Source organism: Nothobranchius furzeri, chromosome 3, assembly GCF_043380555.1.
Source record: "Nothobranchius furzeri strain GRZ-AD chromosome 3, NfurGRZ-RIMD1, whole genome shotgun sequence".
Taxonomy (NCBI): Eukaryota; Metazoa; Chordata; class Actinopteri; order Cyprinodontiformes; family Nothobranchiidae; genus Nothobranchius; species Nothobranchius furzeri.
In genome coordinates, this window is record NC_091743.1 from 89,338,007 (window position 1) to 89,363,261 (window position 25,255).

At 43.9% G+C, this 25,255-nt stretch overlaps 1 protein-coding gene across 4 annotated transcripts; it reads right to left on the bottom strand.

Moving 5' to 3' along the window:
• alpk1 (alpha-kinase 1) lies at nucleotides 1–24,599 on the bottom strand. Of its 4 annotated transcripts, none has more exons than XM_054736335.2 (14): nucleotides 24,538–24,599; nucleotides 23,652–23,847; nucleotides 21,559–21,713; nucleotides 21,282–21,480; nucleotides 21,130–21,189; nucleotides 18,216–18,302; nucleotides 18,063–18,139; nucleotides 17,892–17,987; nucleotides 17,672–17,779; nucleotides 13,395–15,132; nucleotides 13,077–13,224; nucleotides 12,834–12,996; nucleotides 5,909–6,095; nucleotides 3,195–3,463 (listed from the first exon to the last, which is right to left on the bottom strand). In XM_054736335.2, exons 2-14 carry the CDS (start codon nucleotides 23,755–23,757, stop codon nucleotides 3,282–3,284), a joined length of 3,306 nt encoding a protein of 1,101 aa, XP_054592310.1. In that variant the 5' UTR covers nucleotides 23,758–23,847; nucleotides 24,538–24,599; the 3' UTR covers nucleotides 3,195–3,281. The 4 variants fall into 4 exon arrangements, 3 of the variants coding, with proteins under 3 accessions (XP_054592314.1, XP_054592310.1, XP_054592313.1); XM_054736338.2 differs by having other exon boundaries at nucleotides 24,542–24,560; XM_054736339.2 differs by lacking the exons at nucleotides 3,195–3,463; nucleotides 24,538–24,599 and adding an exon at nucleotides 1–355 and having other exon boundaries at nucleotides 23,652–23,907.
• Between the last annotated feature and the right edge of the window lie 656 nt (nucleotides 24,600–25,255).

Here is a 25,255-nt window from a genome sequence, read left to right on the forward strand (position 1 = left end):
TTATATACAAACAAACAGAAGTGAACTCACTTCCTATTTTCTCCAGTTTCACCAGAGCTGCGAGTTCAGCAAACGCTCACAGCTCATACCAATGACCATCCTATGGGTCATCAACCATATTTTTCAGTGGCAGCTTAAAGAACCATCCTTTTAAAAATCAATCATTATTTGTTCAATCCACCACCAACTCATCAGACGTGAAACCGTCTGCCAGAAGCCACCTGGGAAGTACCTTTTGAGCAGTCGTGCGTATTCTGAGGGGGCCCTACGAGCTTCAGACACATCAGAAGTCCACTCACTCGCTCTGCAGAGACGGCTTTGCTTGCAGATCGGATCTCCAAGAACTTCCACCATCCTGGTGTGAAGGCCATTCAAAGGTGTCAGAGTGGTTGATATTAGTTTGATAACTTGTTAAACTACATCCACCAAACAGCCAAATTTATTTTATAAACCCAGACATCACATCGTTCTGAGTCACTTAGTGATGCTCTTAAACACACCAGGTCATGTTTCATCAGTTCATTCATTGTCTCATTTAATATCACTTTGAGTCACCATTTATAACCGTTTGCCTTTCATCATCATTAATATAGTAATACAGATTTTAATAAACTATATTATTGTTTGAAGCGTTGTTTCCCTGGCGTTCCCCAAATTACCTAGTTTCATCCTCACTGGAATATTAAAGGCTCAATGATATTGATAATCCATGTTTTAGGGTTGAACACCTTTATATTCCATTGACAATTTATTAAAAGTAACCACTTACAAAGCGTTACACTGGCTTTGACATCGACGTATACAACTGAACTTTAAATGTGTCTTGTTTCATAAATAGTAAAGCTATTTGAACAGGGTTATAGTCTAGAAGCAACAACAACATTTACCAAACCATCTACCCAGTAATGGAAGACAGCAGCTACACTACAGTGTCTCTTTACAAAAGATTTTCCAACAAATAAAACATTCCAAATCTTGGCAAATGTGACTGTTTTATTTCTTGATTTTGCTGTTTCGTATGAGATGATCCGTTACTCTGAAATCTCAAACACTTCTGCACTGAGAGTTGAGATGTTAAACAGATGCTGTGTAGCACAGCCACGTCAGCTAACTATGCAACATTTCACAATATACGCCTTTAACGTTTACAAATGAGCGAAGTCTGAACTGTTATAGGGTTAGGGTTCATTGTCTTATGTTTGTGTTTGACAGGAATCCAGTCACCTAACCAAGAGCCAAGCATGAACTGAAAAGCTTAAAATGAAAAAAATAAATAAATAAAATCAAAGAGTAGTTTTATTAAAGTCAGACACTCGTTTTTGTGACTGAAGTCTGAAAAAAAAAAACTCCACACATGGAGATGGTACGGATGCTTTTAGATTTCTGTTACTGGGTACAGAAACTTTCACCAAAGTCACACAGATCCTTGTTAGTGTTGGACATGTACTCCAAAATTAGAGACACCAATAAACTTGTATACAAATGGTTTCTGTTTCTTCTAAGTAAATCTTCTCTCTTAGGCCTAGTCCACACGTAGCCGGGTTTTTTAAAAAACGAATATCCGCCCCTCCAAAAACTTGCATCCACACCACCTCGTTTTAAAAAAAAACTCTGTCCACACGTACCCGGATAAATACGTTGTTAAGGACATGCCAGACCTGTAGGGGGCAGTACTTCCCCCGTTCTTAACCTCGTCCTTCGTCTGTGGTCTTCCGCAAGCAGCAGTAATTCTGCTTGCAAAAACAAACAAGCAAAAAGCGCTTGGACCATTGATAAAGCGAGCGCAGCTCTGAGGGCATCCATGCTGTCGGCTAGTGTAAACACAGGTCGCACACGTGATGTCAGCATTTATTTGTCGCGGAAGGTGACGTTGCGGACCTTAAAGCTCCGGTTTTGTCTGTCCACACGCAGACACCCAAAACGGAGAAAACGCAGATCTTCACTTTGGCCGGAGTTTTTAAAAAGATCCGTTTTCGTGTGAAAAAACTCCGTTTTCGTGTGGATGACAGGCCAAAACGTAGAAAAGTATCTACGTTTTGGCAGATCCCCGGCTACGTGTGGACAGGGCCTTAGTTTTAGTTTTTAAACAAACTGCCTGGCCAAAAAAAGTCTGCATGTAGCTTTGACTACACTTTGGGCAGCTCCCATGCTGCGTTTTAAACGTGCTATATAAATAAGCTATGGTACGGTAAGGCTACGGTACAGCACATGTTCGCTGTGGCATTGTTTTGATATGCTTCTGCAATGTAACAAGATTTATTTACATCTAACGTTGCATTAAGTTTTTACCGAGATCTTGCATTGATGACAAAGATTCTCAATGGGGTTAAGGTCTGGGCTCTGTGGTGGCCAATCGATGTACGGAAATGATGTCTTATGCTCCCTGAACCACTCTTTCACAATTTGAGCCCAATGAATCCTGGCATTGTTATCTTGGACTATGTCCGTGCCATCAGGGAAGATGGCCCCAGTGGATCTCCAACCAAGTGCTAAGAGAACGCACGCGCCAGCCCAGAGCATCTCGCCTGGCATGGCAACGCTACACCTGCAGGCTCGGCCATGTCCTCCATCTTTGTTTTGACCAACCGACCAGAGCCACTCTGCAGTTTGACCCGAGGGCCGCAGGATGGAGACAAGGTAAACCCAGCACCTGACGGCTCGATGTCGTTGCTGGCAACCTCCAACAATTCAGAGTTGCCGTAGTGAATGCAGAGCAGCTGGCACAAAACCGCCAGCACTGGAAACAACTGGTACACCTGGTAGGCTCAACGCACCGGTGCGGGATGACACCTGACTCTTCGCAGGAGCCTTGACGATAAAGATCAGGGAAGAAAACATCCATTGATGGAATAACCAGGTCATTCAGTTCATTCAGGTAGTCAGTTGACCTCATTCTTGGAGCGCATCCTGTTGCAGAACCTAGACCTGACCAACTGCAGCAACCCCAGATTATAGCACTGCCTCCACAGGCTTGTACAGTAGGCACTAGGCATGATGGGTGCATCACTTCCATCTGCCTCTTTTGTACCCTGATGCACCCTTCACTGTGGAACAGGGTACATCTGGACCCTTCTTAAACAGATCACCAGATGGGTCTTTCCACGTGGTTGTTTAACAAGTGAGAAGAAACTAATTGCACCAGTTGGGGTAAAATAACTTGTTGCCAGCTGAAAGATGCAGTAATTATCCAATAGGGGGCTAGTACCTATTAACTTAGTTAAATCCAGGTGGCCATTTTTTGGGGGGGCAGGCAGTGTATAAATTGTGTGTGTGTGTGTGTGTTAGGCCACTGGAGGCAGACTTAGCAACTGGCAAATGTCATTGCACTCTGGCCCATGCTGTTCTTCTAGGAACAATCTGAGTCCTGAGGCAGCAAAGTTGGCCGGACCTTTGGGTATCCTGGTGGAGTGGATCTGTGGATCGGTGAGGTAGGTCAGTCCTTTACCGTTGGCTGTCACCCATCCTGTCAGGAAAAAGTACATTAGCATAAGGCTGTACACCTAACATTTTAACCCTCTCAGGCTCAAAACAAGTTTTGATAAAAGTAAAAACAACTAAGTCCTTCAGGGGTACTTCTGAGTTAAAAAAATGCTCATGAAGTACGTATGTGGAGTAAGTAGGTAGGCTTTAACGTTGCAAATCTGCAACGCCTGCCTCCAGAGGGTTAAGACAGGCCAAAACTGTCAAGTTACCGATCCTTGAGCCAAAAAAGGTGATTTTCTCGACTTTAAAGGAGTAGTTGACTTGGTCAGTAATATTTGCAGTGGATTTTGGTAGGAATGAATGCCTTGTAAGTTGTTTAACTGATATCTAGACATCTTGCCCCAGACTGGATAACAGCAACGTGACTCTACCACTGACATGCAACATGGATGTTTTATCCCCACAAGTAACACAAACCTGGAGGAGCTTCTGCTGTGTGGTGGTGTTGCTGATGCTATTAGCTTAAACTAGCCTAGACGTTCTCAGGCAGTTTTCCGGACATTAAAACAACAACTTTCCCTGTCGTGAGTCCATAAATGCTAAATCAGTGTGACATAGATCTGTGAGGATTTGAAAACCCTAAAGTTTCACTGTCTATCAGAAGCTAATGCAGGAGACAGGTGTAGCATTCTACTTTCATGTTCGGCATGCATGAAAAACTCAAGTGTGACTGATTATAATAATAAAAAGAAAACACCATTAAAAATGTTTTTTAGTCACCCACAACTTTAAAAATGCAAAAAATTATTTTGATGACAATTTTCCATGTCTACTCCTTAAATAGGTTTCAAGGTAGAAATATAAAATGTTAAAAAGTATTAATCTGCATCAATTAGCCTTTGGTAAGTGAGCTTCTCCTGTTTTATGTGTTTTTTATTCTATTCTATGCCCTGCCTCTATTTTTAGTCATCTGGTGATTATGCCAGGCTTTTTTATGTGTTGTTTTTATTGCTTGCCTTGGTTTTCATGCATTTCTATTGTCTTTTCTTGTTTTTGCTCTTTATGTGACTGCATCTGAATCTTTTCATTTGATTTTTCTGGTGCCCTTCTGTGCAGCACTTTGTTCAGCAGGCATGCTGTTTTTAAATCTACCAATGACCTGCTGGAGAGACAAAATGAATCATTCTAGAAATGCAATTGGGGGCTGCACAAAATCTCTCCAAGGACTCAAAAGGACTCATGGGTAGGGTCGGGCATCGACTGGAACTGGGACTAACTGTCAGATTTTCCTGGAATCATTCAAAGTATTTCATTCAGATTCCTAGTTTCGATTCAACAGAGGGTGTGGCAGTATTCCAAGGTATCCTGCCACCATAACAATAACGTATCTGGTCCACCATAGTATATTTACTATTGTGTTTACATTGTTTTAAGTGTTTAACAGGGACAAATATGTCCCTCACTGCTCTCCACCTCTTTATGTGACCTGCACCACTAAACTCCTCTAAACTAAAAAAAAAAAAATCAATATTTCTCTATAAACATATATTTTTTTAATGCCGTGGACTATTTTCTTTTTGTTTAGGTTGTGTGAGTGACAACCATGTGTGTGTATGTGATTAAAGCATGTTTATTATCTACAATACCACTTGGCCTCATTTTATTCTTCACGCTCATGCTCTAAGACGTTTATTCATTAAAAGTTAGTACCCCAGACAAAAGCTCCTTAAAAAAACCTTTTCTCTAAACTGCAATGTGTGACCTTGTCCAGCCTGAGAATGTTCTCTGAAGCCTGTATTGGTACTATGTAAATTTGAGTAAACACGAAATTCGTTTAGTAAAATCTTGAGATATTTTAAGACTGTGGAAATTCAACCTAAAAATGCTATATATACATATATATATATACACATATACAGTATATGTATATATATATATGTACATATATATATATACACATATACAGTATATGTATATAAATATATATACATATATATATATACATATACTGTATATGTGTATATATGTATACACATATATACACATATATATGTATACATATATGCACATCTATATGTATACATATATATACACATATATATGTATACATATATATATACACATATATGTATACATATGTATATATGTATACACATATATATATATATATATATATATATATATATATATATATACACATAAATACACATACATATGTGTATATATATATATACACACACATATATATACATATATATGTGTGTGTGTATATATACACACATATATACATATATATATATATATATATATATATATATATATATATATATATATATATATATACACATACATATGTATATATATATATGCGTATATATGTGTATATATGTATACACATATATACACATATATATATACATATATATGTGTGTGTATATATATAAAAAAACCAGACTAGTAATCAGTGACACACTGGAATTTGTACCTTGCAAATCCACAACAACTTCCTGTCCGCCAGAAAACAAGTAGGTGAAATGTCCGAAGGCGAGACCATACTCTGTAGCCTGGAAAGTCTTATCCTTCTTTCTGGTGTTGTTGGTCAGTTTCACAAAGTTCCCAAGCATGTACGGCTCCACAGTCAGGCATCCCACAATCTCATCTCCGTTCAAAATCTGATCGTAGACAAAGAAAGACGGGAAAACACTGTAAAACCTTTAAGGCCTTGTTGATATGGAGAAGTTCTCTCTACAGGGCTTTTACAACATAAATGTACAATGATGTTTACACTTAGCGGAGAACTCAAAACTTCACAATAATGTTAAAGTTTACTAATCTTTGCAGTACTTTCACAGGGAGAAGAGAGTCTTCTCACTTTCACTTCTAGGGTTTGATCTGATCTTTATCAGGTTCTAAAATTGTTCTAATCTCACCTCAAGTCCAAAAACTTACAAAAAACTGGCTATGATGTCATTATTTATTATACTGAGCAAAATGGTAAAGCTGGCTGCACAGTGGTGCAGTGGTTAGAGCTGTTGCCTTGCAGCGAGAAGGTCCTGGGTTCGCTTCCCGGCCTGGGATCTTTCTGCATGGAGTTTGCAGCAGCTGGTCTCACATTTAGCTGACTCTGATCTGTTTGAGGTTTTCCAATCAGGGTTCAGGTCTGGCCATAGCACAGAGTCTGCTCTACTGAGGGTCCTAAATGACATCTATCTATCACTAGATCACGGAACATCTGTGCTGCTTCTGTTATTAGACCTGACAGCAGCCTTCGACACAGTTGACCACGCGATTCTACTTGATCGCTTGGAACGATGGGTTGGGATCAAAGGGTCAGCTCTGGATTGGTTTAGATCGTATCTCCAAAACAGGACATTCTGTGTTAAACTGGGTGGTTTTTTCTTCTTGGGAGGGGCTCCGGTGGGGGGTCCCGCAGGGGTCGATCCTTGGTCCTCTTTTGTTTGCCATTTATCTGCTACCTCTGGGGTCAATCTTTCGTAAACATGGCCTATCATTCCATCTGTATGCTGACGATTGTCAGATTTACTCTCCATTGTGTCAGGAGAAAGGTCACTCTATTCAGTCCTTTGTCTCCTGTGTTAATGAGGTGAAGTCTTGGCTAATGTCCAACTATCTGCATCTGAATGAGGGAAAGACAGAGCTCATTGTTTTTCACCCCAACAGCAGGAATGTGGATCGTTATGTTGATCTTGGCCCTCTTTCTCCATACTCAAAACCAGTTGTTACCAGTTTGGGGGTGAAACTTGATGTAGGACTTAAATTTGATGCTCACATTAATTCTGTGGTCCGGTCCAGTTTCTTTCACCTGAGACGCCTTGCTAAAATCAAGCATATGCTGTCGAGAGCCCACCTGGAGCGGGTACTGCATGCCTTTGTAATTTCTCGGCTTGACTACTGCAACTCTCTCTATGCAGGGTTGTGTCAGTCATCACTGCATCGCCTACAGGTTGTGCAGAACAGCACAGCCAGGTTCCTGACTGGGACCAGGAAACGGGACCACATCAGTCCAGTTCTGGCCTCCCTGCACTGGCTTCCGATTTCCTATCGCTCACAATTCAAAATACTCGTCTTTGTTTATAATTTCTTCCAGGGTGGTGCTCCCCCCTATCTGGCCACTCTCCTGAACAGACATTCCCCATCACGTGCTCTGCGCTCCTCTGACCAAGGCCTGCTCGCTGTCCCTCGGTCTAGGTGTCGTACCCGTGGGGACCGGGCTTTCTCAGTCCTAGCACCGTTACTCTGGAACCAGTTGCCACCCTCAGTTAGGCTGTCCCCTTCTCTGCCAGTCTTTAAGAATCACCTAAAAACACACCTCCTCCGCTTGGCGTTTCCAGAACATGTTTGATTTTGGCCCTCTATTATGTTGACTCCATTCCACAGTTTTCATTGGTACTCTCAATCCATCCACTCAATCCAATTGTGTTTCACACATTTGTATTTTACCGGAATGTTTCATCTATCTTGTTATTTCCATTTTGTATTTTGTAATTTGTATTTTGTAATTTGAATTTCTTTTATTGTTGATTTATTCAGTATAATTACTTACAACTGTACCATGTTCAGCGCTTTGGGCTTCCTGACAGGGTTGCGGAAGGCGCTTTATAAATAAAGCTTTGATTGATTGATTGATTGATTGCATGTTCTCCCTGTGCATGCGTGGGTTCTCTCCGGGTACTCCGGCTTCCTCCCACAGTCCAAAAACATGACTGTTAGGTTGATTGGTCTGTCTAAATTGTCCTTAGGTGTGAGTGTGTGTGCGTGATCGTTTGTCCTGTGTGTCTCTGTGTTGCCCTGCGATGGACTGGCTCTCTGTCCAGGGTGTCGCCCGCCTGATTGCCCGTTGACCGCTGGAGATGGGCACCAGCCCCCCCGGCGTGGACAGAGCGGGTTCAGAAAATGGATGGATGGAAAATGGTAAAGCTGTGTGTTAAAACTCACCTTCCTGCTTCCCCTTAAAGCTTTATTGTTAAATAGTAAATGGTCTGTATCTGTATATCTTCTTAGGATTCTACAACCCCCAAGGTGTTTCATTCATACATTCATGTGGGCGACGGTGGCACAGGAGTTAAGTGCTCGCCCCGTAATCGGAAGGTTGCAGGTTCGAGCCCCGCTCAGTTTGTCACTGTCGTTGTGTCCTTGGGCAAGACACTTAACCCACGTTGCCTGCTGGTGGTGGTCGGAGGGACCGGTGGCGCCTGTGCTCGGCAGCCTCGCCTCTGTCAGTGCGCCCCAGGGCAGCTGTGGCTACATGGTAGCTCATCCCCACCAGTGTGTGAATGTGTGAATGACTGATTGTGTTGTAAAGCGCCTTGGGGGGTTCCAGGACTCTAGAAGGCGCTGTGTCAAATACAGGCCATTTACCCATTGACACACTGGTGATGGTGAGCTACAATGTAGCCACAGCTGCCCTAGGGCCAGGCACACTAACAGAAACAAGATTGCTGAACAAAGGCGCCACTGGTCCCTCTGGCCACCACCAGCAGGCAAGATGGGTTAAGTGTCCTGCCCAAGAACACAACCGCAGCCTTCTCTGGTGGGAGCCGGGATCGAACCAACAACCCTCTCATTACTGGACAACCCGCTCTACCTCCTGAGCTGCTGCTGCCCCCTTTTTATCAGACAGGATCTCCTGATCAGGCGTAAGAACGACCTCATCCTCATCAGCTTCTCTAGAAAAACAGGGCCCACATTTATCAACCATACTCATGTGATGTGATGTAAGTGGTTGCTTGTATTAAATGATCAATAAGATGTGATACTCCACATGAATATGAATTATCAACATTATTGATATTTAGAAATTTGATCTAAGGTTAAAGCAGGTCTTTTTGGTAGTTTAAGGAAATCAAACCTTCGTAATAATTTGAAACAGAGGCAGAAATATAGTTGATAAAAATCTATTTAATACTACACTCACCTGCTGTAAAGGATTATCAGGACCACCACACTAATACGGTGTTTGACCCCTTTGGCCTTCAGAACTGCCTTAATTCTACGCGGCGTTGATTCAACAAGGTGCTGAAAGCTTTCTTTAGAAAAGTCGGCCATATTGACAGGATAGCATCGTGCAGTTAATGGAGATGTGTGGGATGCACATCCAGGGCACGGAGCTCCCGTTCCACCACATCCCAAAGATGCTCTATCGGGTTGAGATCTGGTGACTGTGGGGGCCGTTGTAGAACAGTGTAGAACATCGTCATGTTCAAGAACCCAGTTTGAAATGACTGGACCTTTATGACATGGTGCATTATCCTGCTGGAAGTAGCCATTAGAAGATGGGTACATGGTGGACATGAAGGGATGGACATGGTCAGAAACAACGCTCAGGTAGCCCGTGACATTTAACTCATTCACTGCCATTGACGACTAAAGTCGTCATTTGCATTTTTCTACTGTTTGAGCATCGGAACCAGCCCCCGCGCTGAGAGAACAAACATCTCAGCCCTGAAGCCGATCTTCCTCATACGTCACAGATCACATGATCAGGAAGCAACACATCCATGTGTTTGGAGATCGTTTTGGGCCGTTCCTGTAAAAAAAGTGAGGCGCGAAGCAGAAAAGCGCCTGCCGATCACAATTCAACAACGGATTATGAAAGAACAGATAACGCTCGAAACACACGGCTTCTTCCTGATGTAAGAGGTGAGTCTCTTTGTTTTGGTTGTTTTGGCGTCGACATCATGCTAGCGCGCAACGTTCTGTGACTCTTAAAAAAAACAGTAAAAACGGTGAGAAACGCTGGCAGCGAAGGCCGTTAGTGATCAGGAAAAGGCTGGCAGTGAGTGAGTTAAACCATGCCCAGTTGGCACCAAGTAGGGCTGGGCGATATGGACCAAAACTTATATCTCGGTATCTTTTTGCTGAATTCCGATATACGGTATATATCTTAATGTTTTTCCTCCTGTAAAATATTTACAAGTTAACTCACTTCAAGCTGTCTTGAGAAATTATAAACATAAATCAGTAGATTAAATGCATAAAGACGTATTGATTCTGGTCAAACTTTAACATTAGTGCCTATTCTCTGTTACAGCTGTCTGCAAACACACACACACACCTAAGGACAATTTAGACAGACCAATCAACCTAACAGTCATGTTTTTGGACTGTGGGAGGAAGCCGGAGAACCCGGAGAGAACCCACGCATGCACAGGGAGAACATGCAAACTCCATGCAGAAAGATCCCAGGCCGGGAATCGAACCCACGACCTTCTTGCTGCAAGGCAACAGCTCTAACCACTGCGCCACTGCAATGATTGCATTTTCTGCCTATTTAAAGTTGTCCAAGGATAAACCTGGATTTCCTAGTGATTTTCTGAACTCTTGTAACCTTCTAGTCACATTCAAAGCTGGGACATCTGTGTTAGATGCGTTTTGGATCTCAATTTGTTTCCTTTCTTTGCTCAGTTTTAGCAGGACTTCCTTCACTTTAAGAAACCATGCAATAGCTACTTTTAGTTTCTGCCAGCCTGAATGGTAAGCTAGCTTTGATGGTAAGCTATTAGCTCTGATGTAGGACTGACACAGCTGGTTGTTGCACAAGCCAATGCCATCTGTTTTATTTCTGGGTCATCAGCTGGTAACTGAAAGCTTGCAGAGTTTTGTGGCCATTTTTGTCAGGCTTTGACAGAAACGCGGGGCTTTCCACCCACTTTTGCTTCAAATCCTCACCTGATGATAACCCACGTGAGGCATGATCAGCGGGGTTTGACCCTGAAGGTGTATACCTCCACTGATCCACTTCAGAATTCTCTCTGATGGAGTTTATGCGATTAGCTAGGAAGGTTTTGAAGCGCTTGTTTTCATTTTGAACGTATCTTAGAACTGCTGTACTGTCGGTCCAAAATCAGGTTTTCTTTAAAGGCAACCGACGTTCTTATCCAGCTTAACTGCTGCCACGGCCGCTGGAAGCTCCAAGCGAGGGATGGTAACAGGTTTCGATGGAGCTACCCTCGCCTTGCCAAATAGAAGTGAAAAATGTACGTCCTCCTTGTCGTTTTTGAGTCTAAGGTACCATACCCACTTTCACTTGCATCGGAAAAGTGATGCACTTGGGCGCTGATCACCTTTCCAAACCCTTCTGGCTTAAGGGATCTGCTGACTTGGAAATTTGTTACATTTTCCAAACCCCTCAACCATTTCTCCCATTCTTTTGGGAAAGCGCCAGGTGCAGGATCGTCCCAACTACACTTCAGTCTACACAGTTCCTGCAAGAGTAACTCGGCAGGTAAAAAGACAGGAGCTAGGAATCCCAACGGATCACTGACGGCATTCCCCTTTTGGTAGCAGGCTTTTCTTTAACCTTTGGTTTGAACATGAACTTATCGGTTTCAACACACCATACCATGCCTAACGCTCTACTCACAGGTAGATTGTCTTTATCCAAGTCGAAGTCAAGGAGCGTTTGTGCTCTGCGGCTTTCTGAAAGGTTCTGAAGCACATTTCTCTTACTGCTAGTCCCCTGAGTTAAGGTACAACCTCCCTTGCTGCAGATGGACATGAGGCCCTTTGCCATGGTGATTGCATCATTTTCGGTTGGCACACTTTTAAGAAGAACATCCATGTAAAAATTTTGGTGGATGGTTTCCACAACATCTGGTGCATAGTGAGCTTCATTGTCCTCAGCTGTCCTTCTGTCTGCCTGCCCCAAACAAAGTCATGTTTATCCTTATCTGACACCATAGCAGCCTCTCAAGGCTGCTTCAACACACCCCCACGAAAGGAGGAATGCCGACAGATGCTGTGTCCCGACCTTCACCCTCTTCCTTCAGATTGAGACGTCTGCGGGAAACTTCAATGTGCTCTCTGGTCCTTATCTCTCCCTCCCACCTGTTGGTCTGCAGCTGGTCGATGCGCCGCAGTGGCAGCTCCCATTGGAGGCTTCAGGATCCCGCCCATCCCCGCCTCCCCATCGGACTCTGATGTTGTGTCTGTGCTGTTTGTGCTTCCATGTTAAAGGAGTTTTTTTTGTATAATAGTTACTCCCCGCTGGGTCTAACTCTGCTATGCCTTTTTTTTTTTACCTTACCCCCACTTATCCTCATGTAACACCCTTTTCATCTATTATTAAGGTAGCGCGACTCATGTTGTGAATGACCGCAGTCACCAATTCTTGTTATGTGTCTTACCCACGTATGTCTGATCTTTGAATTGTGTGTGCTGAAACTGAATTTCGTTTCTCTGTATGTCCTGCACATGTGGAGAATATGACAATAAATGACTTTGACTTGACTTGACTAAGGGCATAACCGGCACAGCTCGGGGACGAAACAGCTCCAAACAAGTGAGCGGTCACTCTGCGCTCTTCTGGAATCTGTTCTAAATCAGCTTGTTTAACAGGAGCGTCGATGACTTTTGAAAGTGCCACCTGACTGTACTTCACGGCGCCTCACCAGAAGTGCTTCAGAGGGAATGAAGAATATCTGAGCCATGACGTCCTTCTCGTAGAGGCTCTTATTGAATTCAGTCACGTAGTGCTGCGCCGTCATCTGTCTCTCCACATCCATCAAGTAGACCTGGATCCCTCTTGGCTTCAGGTAGTCCTTGCCCACATAACTACGGACATCAAAAAGAGGACAAAATCAGGCACCAAGACATCACAATTATGACTTGAAAACACACATTTAACAGCATACCTACTTAACCGCTCCTCCTGGTGGAGAAAATTGACCCATATCGCTTCTCTCTGTGAGCCCTTCATATTCATGGACTTCCCAATGTACACACACGTCTCCTTGGCTGTCCACAGGTCTGTGGCTTTGGAGAATTTTAAATGAAGAGCATCTAGTTGGGACAGCGAGAAAAAAAATTAGCTGCCTTTTGCATTATATCGTTCATTCTGTAAAACAAAAGAAGGATTTTTCTTGTGAGGATCAAGCATCCACAGTGTTGCTTTAGATAGAAGGTTGATGCAGCTGATCAGACGAGTTTCATCATCACAGAAACCAACTTACTGTGGGCAGTTTTCTCTCTGTTGAGCTTAACTTTAGCCTCGTCGCTGTGTAACCTCTTCAGCAGACACTGGTGACAGACTCCAGCCAGCAGAGCTCGGTAATCACGCTGGGACAGAAGGAACTGTTCATCAGGAGGGACAGGAGCTGATCTGCTGGGGTTCAGACAGGTGTAGCACAGAGGGCTCTTCCTCTGAGGTCTGGCAGAAGTTTCAGCAGAAGTCACAGCTGTGAGTTGGTGTCCATCTGGACTCAGCTCCAGCACCTCGAATGAGTCATCTGTTCGGGTTTCTGTGACTGCACGCAGCTCTGGGTTGGACCGGGCTGAAGAGTTGTCAGCTGCTGGTTTAATAGGTTCAATCTCAAAATTTGGACAAATGTTATGTTCCTTCTGGTGCTGCGGCTCAGACAAGGCCCCGACTCTCCGTTGGTTCTTTGTGCAATTGAGGTCCGAAGGGCTGTCCTCAGAATCATCTGTTTCCATGATGAAGAAGCTCCCATCTGAATCTAAAGACTCGCTGATTCTGCCCCATCCCGGTTTGTTCTGATGGCTTGGCAAAGATTTAGTACACATGGGAGCGTTCCCGTCTGCTGCGATTTTCCCCAATAACGACTGAGAGCTGAAACTGCCGGCGAGGGAACTGGAAGATGTTTGGAGAGCTATCTGGGACAGGGAATGCACAGCTCCTTCAGCTCCTGATGGTTTCTGCATCACACCAACACCAGCTTGCCATTCCTCTTCGGTGTCCAGTATCTCGGTTTCTGCTTGCACCATTTCAAACTTTTCAAAATCACCGGATGAGGAGCTAGAGGATGTTGCATGACACGGACCAACGTTTGAACCTACGCCGGAGTCGTGACGCTGCTCTGTTTGCTTTTTATCGTTGGGACCTAGCACACTTTCTGACCTGCCGTCATCACAGTCAGTGGTGACACAGCGCTGATTACACATCTTTATTCCATGTCCAGAGCTACAACTTCCGGACCGGGGAGAACCTGAGCTACTCACGGAGAGCCTCTGCCATGAGGAGCTGAGAGGGTCAGAGCTCTCCAGGGTGGGACACAAATCCCACCCTGGAGGCGTATGCTCATAGGATGAATCTGAGCTTCGTTGTTGTGGCTCGTCGACTTCAGCTTCACTTTCTGTATGGAGCGTCTCGAGGGTTGTCCCCAGTGCTGTCAAACACAGCTCTGCCCCATTTGTCTCATCTTCGGTCTGCTTACAACCTCGGGCTGTGGCCCTACACAGAGACTCGTGATGCTTTTTAAATCTCTGCATCAACTTAGAGAAAACTTCCAGTGTGAAATCCACAGAGGAGTCTTTGACATTCCTGTAGCTATCAGGGATAAAAGACCCCTTATCTGATTCAGGGAATGGATCCACACACAGCAGACGCTTGACTTGGCCAACCAAACGCATGATTTTAGTACAGAGGAGTTCTTTTTCTGGAGGACCGGCATGGCAGTAATCGTAAAAATGGGTTAAAGCTTTCTGACAAGCTCGGCTTGCCGTGGCCACGACCTCCACAGGGGCGCCGAGCCATTTGTGGGTAACGGTGATGGAATAGGCTGCCTTAAGGAATGTGTGGAGTTCCTGCTGGCTTGTGACCACATCGCCCTCAGCTTTGGTGAGAAGGCCAGTTGCAAACGCCTCTCGGGCCTGCTTGAGGAGTGATGACCTTTGAGACGGAGGGCACTCCAGTGAGAAACAGTACGACAGCAAGCAGGTTCCCTGAGAGGTCTAAAGAACAAGAATAAAACAGAACGTTTAAAACCAAAACTCTTCCCAGCTCATCAAAAGTTGTGCCGAACCATTTGGTGTGAAATGCGATTCTGCTGGTCTCGGCCTCGAAGCAGATCTGAAACGAGGTCAGCGTCATCGTCAAAGACGTTCAGATGATCTCGCGTGTCTCACACCACATCAGTGTGCCGGTCACAGAAGGCCATTCAGTGGCTTATTCTCCTGCTCTTAGTTTTCTCTTTGAGCACACATCCGTTTGGTTTCTCAGCGGTGCACACAGTCATGTGGTTTAAAGGATGAAACATTCCAAGCTCCTCCTCCTCACATTTAATGCCAGCAGGAAGTCAGATGACCAAATACACGGGACTTTTCAATGTTTTTATCCGGCACATCTCTGTTTATATCCTGTATGTATGCTGGGGTGACGGTGGCACGGGAGTTGAGTGCTCGCCCCGCAATTGGAAGGTTGCAGGTTTGAGCCCCGCTCAGTTTGTTGCTGTCATTGTGTCCTTGGGCAAGACACTTAACCGTCCCTTCCTGGTGGTGGTGATTCAACGAGTTTAATTATGGTCTGCGTTTGTTTAAGTGGGGATCGTACAGAAGCCAGGACACCTTCGGAATATTGCTAAGATTAGAAGCATCCTTTCCAGGAGTGATGCTGAAAAACTAGTTCATGCATTTATTACATCAAGACTGGATTACTGTAATTCATTACTCTCAGGAAGTCCACAGAATGTAGTTAAAAGTCTTCAGCTTGTCCAAAATGCTGCAGCTAGAGTTCTGATGAGAATTAGAAAGAGAGATCATATCTCTCCTGTCTTAGCTTCCCTACATTGGCTACCTGTTAAATTCAGAATAGATTTTAAGATCCTTCTTCTCACATATAAAGCTCTTAATAATCAAGGTCCATCATACATCAGTAATCTGACTGTTCCATACGTTCCTAACCGAGCACTTCGCTCTCAGACTGCAGGTCTACTGGTGGTTCCCAGAATATCTAAAATTAGGATGGGAGGCAGATCTTTTAGTTATCAGGCTCCTCTCCTGTGGAACCAGCTCCCAGCTTTAGTCCGTGAGGCAGACACTTTGTCTACTTTTAAGAATAGGTTTAAAACATTTTTATTTGATAGGGCCTATAGTTAAAATCTGATGTTAGCCTAAATCTGGACAAGTGGGGGAGTAGAGGGAGGTGGAGTGTACAGTCGGTAAAGACGGCTCTCCCTTGCCCTGCCTCCAACATGCCTCCATCTAAATAGGATAGATTATCCAGAGTTATCTCTGTAGTTATGCTGCTATAGGCTTAGACTGCTGGAGGATACACTGACCACTTTTCACACTCTACTGCTTTCTTCTACAGTCTGCTCTTTAACTGTATTATTTCCTGCTATTTCAGCTGTTAACTTTATTTTCTCTCTAAGTGTTTTTCTCCCCAGAAGAAGCTACAACGATGTTCTGCTGAGCTGTGGTGGCCTCATGGAGGGGGCCATCGTCTAGCACACTGCTGCTAACCACTTAAACATTCTCCCTCTCCTGATAATAACTTTTACTTTCTTTGACGTTGGATGTGCTACTACTAGTTTACCCGTTTAATTATAGATCCACTAGGATAAATACAATAAAGTTTATCTCTCACCAAACAGAATATTTACTAAGAAATCACAACGTAACCATAGAAACACTACTTGGTGTGTGTGTGTGTGTGTGTGTGTGTGTGTGTGTGTGTGTGTGTGTGTGTGTGTGTGTGTGTGTGCCTGCTCTGTCTTCTCGATCCCCAGTGAGTCGTGGAGGATGGCTGCTTATACTGAGCCAGGATCGTCTGGAGGTTTCTTCCTGTTAAAAGGGAGTTTTCCTCTCCACTGTCGCTGCATGCTTGCTTAGTATGAGGGTTGCTGTAAAGACTCTGACAACTCAAACTAACTTCTGGTTCCTGAAACAGCAACACTATAGCTTTTTCCCATAGACCCACATAGGACTCCCTACACAGACGAGGCAAACTACAAACCATTGCAAATGTGTTGAGAAAAAACTAAACAACTGAACTGAAGCTGTTGATTTATATCCTAAGTGACCAGCTGCAACTAAAACAGATGATCAGACCTGATGTATGCGTCATAAACTGATGAAACATTACAAATGCAGATGAGTATCTGTCATGTTTACTACCTAGAACTAACTTCAGCACGGTTTCATTTTACGTTTCATGGCGCTGATGTAGATATTTCAAAAACCAACATTTGTGGGACACGTGTGTGCTACTGAAAAGTTATCTTAACTGCTCGCTGGTGTTGATTTGGCTGCCTTTTGGTCAGCGTTCGCCCACCGAGCACTACCTTTTTGTGGCTCTTTCGTTCCTGCTGCTCTGCCCTGTGTTTCGCCATGAGCACCGTGCTGGACTCCACTAGGCGAAAGTCTACTTCGCGTCCCCGTCCTTGGGGTTTGTGGGTTTTTTCTCCAAAAAGAAGAACCTGCACGAGGTGTGTGAGTTCTGTCGCAACAAAAATCAAGCAACAGCGATGACATGAGAGTTTACTCAACGTACCGCGTTGGTCAGCACATACAGAGGAGTGTACTGGCCACACACCACGGCCATCTTAGCTGCATGAGCGGCTGAAAGTAGACGATGACTTGTGTTTCCCAGTAAAGATTTCTAAAAAAAAAAAAAATTAATAAAAAGCCACAATATAAACCCAGGCATAGATACTGTAGAGTTGAAACTGTTTAAATACAACCAACAGTGCTGCCAACTCAGCTGGACTCACCATGTCAATAACTGGATTTGTCCTAAAAGTATGGAAGTCTCCATCATTCATCGACACCATTATGTTAGCTAGCAAGCCCAGAGAGGTTCCAATTCCCTATAAAACCAGAAACAAAGACTGATGATGCTGTGGATCACAGAACTTAGGACAGAAAATCTGATGTTCTGTTACCTTTTTATCAGGCTGAGGAAGTGAGTAAAAGCCAACCAGGGACGCCCAGATTAGCTCTGCTGCCTGAAGCCATAGGCCTCGAACAAAAACAAGATCTTTATAAAAATAGGTCAAACAGATCAAACGTCGTTTAATTAGCAACAATAATCTCACCCAGCTTTTGCAAAATTACGCCACGAACTTGAACGCTAACAGCTTGTATGAGAACCCTGTCGCTGTCTGTGTGGTAGACCCAACAACCTGGAACCACAGACGAACACTTGTTACCCTTTGAGTCATCATTAAAGTTATTTAACACAAGAAGATAATAATAATAATAATAATACATTTTATTTAAAAGCGCCTTTCAGTGCACCCAAGGTCACTTGACAGAAAATAAGTTCAGAAAATACATTAAAACCGCAATAAAACGCAAAGAAGAAAAAACAAAGAGAGAAACAGTTCAATAAGATCAGAGGTTGTAGGCAGATTTAAACATGTGTGTTTTGAGTTTGGTTTTGAAAAGGGTAAAACTGTCGATGTTCCTGATGTCTGGGGGAAGTGAGTTCCAAAGACGGGGAGCAGAGCGGCAGAAAGCTCTGCTCCCCATGGTAGTGAGACGGGCAGAAGGAACCGCAAGATGGATGGAAGAAGATCTGAGTGAACGGGATGGTGTGTGAGTACTTATAAGGTCTGAGATATATGGAGGAGAGAGGTTGTGGATGGCTTTGAAGGTATGGAGGAGAATTTTGAAGATGGACCTGAATTTAACTGGGAGCCAGTGAAGCTGCTGGAGAACCGGGGTGATGTGGTGAAAGGAAGGGGTTCTGGTGATAATACGGGCTGCTGAATTCTGGACCAGTTGCAGTTCATGAAGGAGTTTGTTGGGGAGACCATAAAGAAGTGAATTGCAATAGTCGATACGGGAGGTGACGAGGCTGTGGACGAGAATGGCGGCAGTGTGAGGGGTCAGTGAGGGGCGGAGACGGTTAATGGAACGTAGATGGGAGTATGCTGACCGAATTAAGTTATTAATGTGAGCCTGAAAAGAAAGTGAGCTGTCGAGAATGACACCCAGACTCTTGACGTGAGGGGAGGGGGAGACTATGGTGCTGTCAATAGTTAAAGAAAAGCTGTCAGATGTTGAGAGGGTGGAGTTAGTGCCAACTAGAAGAAGTTCAGTTTTATTGCCGTTGAGTTTGAGGAAATTTGAGGTGAACCAGGATTTGATTTCTGAGAGGCAGAGTGTAAGGGAGGATGGTGGGAGAGTTGAGTTGGGCTTACTGGAAATGTAGAGTTGGGTGTCATCCGCGAAGCAGTGAAACTGGATATTGAATTTGCGGAAGATTTTGCCGATAGGGAGGAGATATGCTATGAAGAGGAGGGGCCCCAGGACAGAGCCCTGGGGCATGCCTGACTTGACTGGGGAGGGTTTTGAGGTAAAGGATTTTAACTAGATGAACTGAGTGCGGCCAGTAAGGTAAGATTGAAACCAGCGGAGGGGGGTGTGAGTGATGCCTAAGGAAGAGAGTCTATTGAGGAGGATGGGATGAGAAATGGTGTCAAAGGCCGCACTCAGATCGAGGAGAATGAGAATAGAGATTAAACCAGAATCAGCAGCAATGAGTAGGTCATTAGTGATCTTGATGAGAGCTGTTTCTGTGCTGTGGTGGGGACGGAAGCCAGACTGAAACTGTTCATAAAGGTTATTGCAGGTGAGATGGGAATGGAGCTGAGATGCAACAGTTTTCTCTAGGACTTTGGAAATGAAGGGAAGATGGGAAATGGGATGGAGGTTATTGAAATCATTGGGATCTGAACCACGTTTTTTTAGAATAGGGCTGACTGAAGCGGTTTTGAAGAGGGATGGGACCGTACCAGAGGATAGTGAGGAATGAATAATGGCTGTTATAAAAGGGAGCAGAGAAGAAAGGCACGATTTAACTAAAACAGTTGGAATAGGGTCCAGTTGACGGGTGGAAGGTTTGGATTTGGTGATGTAATCTAATATTTCTGAGGGATGGGGAAGTTCAAAGGAGGAGAACTGAATGGAGGGTTCAAATAAATCAGGAGAGGGAGGGGAGGAATGAGGTAGAGAGATGGATTCTATTGACCTTCTCATTAAAAGACTGAAGGAGAGAGTTACAGGTTTCTGAAGAGTAAAGATGGATGGGTAAGGAGTCGGGAGGCTGAAAAATGCTGTTCATGATGGAAAATAATGTTTTAGTGTTGCTGGAGTTGGACGAGATGAGACCGGAGTAATACTGTGATTTGGCACGGGAGATGGAGTCCTTGTAGAGAGAAATCTGAGCAGAACATAAGTCTTTATGGATGGTGAGACCTGTTTTCCTGTAGAGTCTTTCAAGCGTCCGGTTAGTAGCTTTCAAGGAGCGTAGGGCAGGGGTGAACCATGGAGCAGACCGAGTAAAATATACAGAGCGGGATTTGCTGGGAGCAAATGAATTAAGGATAGAAACCAGACCGTTATTGTACTGAATGACAAGATCATCGGGACTAGAGGATGAATCTTGGGTCAGGGTGGCAAAGCTGGAGGACAGGGAGGCTAGATCAATGTCCTTAATATTATGAAATGAAATGATAGTGTCATGATCCGCCCCAGCCTCCCTGACTGTGTCTCTCCTGCCCTGATTAGCCTAATTGTTCTCACCTGTCCCTGATTACGCTGCCCATGTGTTCCTGATTCCCTTGTGTATTTATATCTCCCTCCTTGTTGCTGTCTTTGTCGGTTCATTGTCGTTTGTGCATGTTCGTTTGTCCTGTCGCTCCCAGTCTACAATTAAACATCGTTTTATTTTTTTCATCCGTCTGCCTGATCTTCTGCCTCCTGGAACCCACCACCACACATGGTCTGCCACCTCCACCCGCAGAACATGACAGATACGGGGTGACTTGATGATGGAGAGACGGAGGGGAACAGAAAAGGAGATGAGGAAGTGGTTCGTGAAAGGGAGCGGGTCAGCTGTACAGTTGGAGGGGGTCGGGCCGGAGCGGCAGATCAAATCCGGGGTGTGACCTTTAATGTGAGTGGGAAAATTGGCATGTTGATGAAAACTGAAGAGGATGCTACCTGTTGTTCCACTGTTGTTGATCAAACTGCTCAGGATGTATTCTGCCTTCTGAAGTCTTCCTATAAAATGTTGAACAGACACTCCTTTTTAAAAGTGCAGTCTACAATATATGAGCTTGATATGTTCTTTCCCACCACTCATCAATAGGTACCAGAGTTAACATAGACCCGAGCCTGCCGGATGACCAGCTGAGGGGCTATGGGAGTGTCAGGGTGCTGATGGTGGAGCAGCTTGGCGATCTTCAGCAGCTGGCTAGATTCATCTCTCCAGTAGATGAAGCGGTCCACTAAGAAGACCACCGCCATTGCTGAGGGTCCCTCCTGAGCCATGATGGATGTCTTCAGAAGAACCTGGAAGAACAGAAAACCGGTTTAAAAGGTCAGGTGTTTTCAAAGCTTCCACACTGCAAGAAGCTGTATGGTTGTTACCAGTAGTTGGGTCAGATGTTTGCTGATGAGATCACTGAGGTTGGTCTTGTCATTGAAGCTGACCGACTTCTTATACTGCCACTTCTCTGGCACAAAAGGCCACTTCATCTCCACGGCCTCCTGCAGCAGAAAGGCCAGCTCTGCGCATAGCAAGTCTACGGGGAACAAATCCAACTGCACTGACAGGCGACTCAGAGGAAAAGAAAGCATCTGAAGTAAGTTGTACCTGCAGCAACTTCCGGAAATTCTAACATGCTAAATTTCTTCTGTGAATCCCTTCATGACTTACTTTGTAATGACCCAAGCTCAAGACAGCATGCCTTAAAGGGGCATTATGGAAGTGTGACAGCCAAAACATGTATAGAAATAATAAAAGTCTTCTTCATACATTCTCCTGCAACGCCCTGGTCCTGTAGAATGAGCCCTGGCATTTTTACTGTGATTGCCTGTTTTTCTGTAAAATCACAGAAAAAGAGAGATGCTCGGGTCGAGCAGGCTGCTTCATGCGCGTTCACGCTCAGACATCGCCCGTAGCATTTGCTATCCGTAGCTTTAGCAGCAGAGAGAGAGGCAGTGCCACTTTGTCGCTGTTCCTAACGCCTAGTGACAAAGCTAGCTACATTTCTGAGGACCCTTAGCTACTTTCTGTAGAACTTTCTTCTAGATATTTCCTGCTAATTAGCAACAAAATAGTCAGTCACTGTGTCTCGTTATTGGCGCTATTTAAACCAATGTTGTAAAATGACTTCTGCCCAGCCCAGATGTGCTCACATGTGCACCCGTGAGCCGTGGTTCCGCTGGATCGCGTCTGACTTCTGACAGATGCACTCTGAACTTCAGATCTTCAGCGTGCTGTTAATAGCCTGAATGGGAATCATTTCTTGATTTTTTTTAGTTACATCCACAATGTTCTGTGTGTGAGGTTTACAATGTCAGAACACCTGCATGAGACAGGTGTTAATTACAATCTACCAGAATGACTCGCCACCTTCAGATTTCTCCAACACCGTTAAAAATGATCAAATACGGAACATATCGGCGTGCGCAGGCCAGAGCGCTGAAGCTCGGCGCATTGTTATTATGAAGCTAGGGCACATGTGGAGGACACGCGCGCAAAAATATACTTGTTTTCAATTACATTTATTGGGCCCACTTACTTTTTCTTAAGCCCACCCACAAATGAGTTTCTGGCTACACTAATGGTGACATTTGACAGACTTCTCTGAGCTCCGCAGCCATTACACTTTTCACCTCGCGCACCCCCTAGCGGCAGCTCGCGCACCCCTGGGGGTGCGCGCACCACACTTTGGGAATCTCTGTCTTAAGGTAATAACCCAGCAGAGCGTGTGTGTGTGTATTTGTTAGCGGCTCCGCCCTCTCGATCTTCTAGGCGACAGCATTTGTTGCATTTTTAAAACAGGAAGTGGGAGTGGAGTAATACTCTGGTAGGGGGTGACTTGCTCTTTAAAAGTTGTGTTTCATTATTTTGTGCTGTTTGTCATGTTTAGAATGCTAATAAATCTTACAGCGAAGGGCTAACGCAGTAACATCATACCAAAGTCCTGTCTGCTCATTTAAAGAGCAAGTCACCCCCTACATTGTTGATGTAATAACTGTCCCAGGCGTTTTGTGTGTGCCATGCCCTCTCCTAGCTTGCACAGCAATCTGAGGTGTGCTGATCGCACCCCTACCTGGTTCAGATGAGCTTTTTTGGTTACTTTTGTGCAGTTTTTGATTCTCAAATAAAGCAAACAGCACCATCTTGTGGCTGCTGATTCCACAGACTTTTTTGGAAAAACTTTCTCTTTCCTCAGACTCTTTCCACTCTGTCTCCGTGTCTGGTCGGAAATATAAGGCATCCAAATAACAAAGTTTTAAGTATCAGGCCTGACGTTAAAGTAGAGCTTTGATGCTCCACCTGAGAGTAAATCTGTAAGGCTGGTCACCATCATTCAGACATTAACTCTGTTTGCTTCACAGCCAGACAGGACACGGGAGAAAAAGAAAAACGGACAGACATCCTCCTTTTGGCCCTCAACAATTTTCAACTAGATCTGATTTGTTTTTTAATTAAACACCAAAATGTGTCTGACCTCTGGAACTGCTGTAGTCCATCCTCATGGCTGCAGACACCACCGGGTTGAGCCGAGATGCTTCTGCTGCTTTGAGACATTCCTGGAGTAAATCCTCCACCTCCATTCTGGTGGGCTGAATCTAAGTTGGTGCCAGGAACGTCCGAGTCCTTTTCAGATTTGTTTTCTCAACAAGAACACTGCAGGAGTGAAAACCCTGTTAAACGAGAACACGTAGGTTCAGGACAGCTTGTAATATAAGATTATTGTTGTTATTAAATGTTAAAATAAAATGATAATAAAAGATTCGATTTAAATAAAAACATCTAAAGAATCATTTTTTCCTGAATGCAACTGATTCAAGGTAAAAAAATTCTGTTCAAATGAGATATTCCCAGGGAAAATAAAACAGAAAGTAAGTTATGTATACTTCCTGTAGTATTTGATGTAAGGAAAGCGTTACCAGTAAGCAGCAGTACTCTGATTCTCTGGTAGGCTAACTGATAGGACCACTAGGCCAGACACCCTTTCTTCGATCAGGTTATAATGAAACCATATTAAGAAAAGTGAAATTACTCCAAACGACTACCAATAGCAAATAAATAAACAAATAAATAAATAAAAAGAAAGACAGAAAAAGTCAATAACGTTACACTCGGTGTACTATTATATTAGTGAACTATTTATGAAGAATAGTCTAAACAACAACTCAGTCACAGACACTTCCGGTCTTTGATCAGGTATAATAAAACCATATTTTGAAAAGCGAAATAACTCCAAACGACTACCAGTAGCACAAAAATACATAAAATAGACAGAAAAAGTCAATAATGTTACAGTCGGTGTACTATTATATAATCGAACTATTTATGAGGAATAGTCTAAACAACAACAACAACTCAGTCACCGACACTTCCGGGTTCTCGGAGTCTTTCTGGAAGGGCTGGCCGGCGTCATTTGGAATTCTAGGATGTCCAAGGAAGGTCCCGCCTTTCTCGCCTCTGATTGGCTGGAAGGACACTGCTACGACTGGCTATTTCGTGTAAGAGGAAACGGTTTTCTCTCGCCGCAGGTTTTTATGTTTACAGCCATATCTTGAGGAGTTTTTTTGAAGAAAACTAAGTCTGTTTACAAGTTAGAGCACATCTCTCATCATAAATTAAATGTATATCATTTAATCAAAAAATAAGTTAAAGCTTATTATGATTTGTTTTTCACCAGTTTTCATTATTCTAGAGAAGAAACAGACCTAATGCACACAGCTGGGCAGAATAGGGTAGTTTTATTAAATGCCAAATTCAGGTAAGGCACACATGCTTATCCTAAGTACTCTAGCCAAGAGATATAAAGTAAGTCCAACAGCTTGATAAATGCTACAAGATTTAAATTCACATTTTACGTGTTTCAGTTTTTTTTATGAAACATATAATATTTTGCAAACCAGAACAGAACGTTTATTACAGCGCTAAGTTGACATTCTGTTTACTAAACTCCCCAAAACAGCTTTCCTCTGGTGGCAGAAGGACACAACAGTCATCACGTAGCGAGGACAGCCAGTTTGCTGTTAAATGAAATAGCCAATCGTAGTGGAGCCTTTCTAGCCAATCAGAGATGAGACAGGCGGG

What these genes read in the sequence shown, in the direction of transcription:
- alpk1 (XM_054736335.2), bottom strand. Translation starts at nt 23,757, where the DNA reads ATGGAGGTGGAGGATTTACTCCAGGAATGTCTCAAAGCAGCAGAAGCA. An exon ending in AACATCTGACCCAACTACTG is followed by an intron (nt 21,481 to 21,558) that starts GTAACAACCATA and finishes CTGTTCTTCCAG; the next exon opens with GTTCTTCTGAAGACATCCAT. An exon ending in TTCCTCAGCCTGATAAAAAG is followed by an intron (nt 17,988 to 18,062) that starts GTAACAGAACAT and finishes CTGGTTTTATAG; the next exon opens with GGAATTGGAACCTCTCTGGG.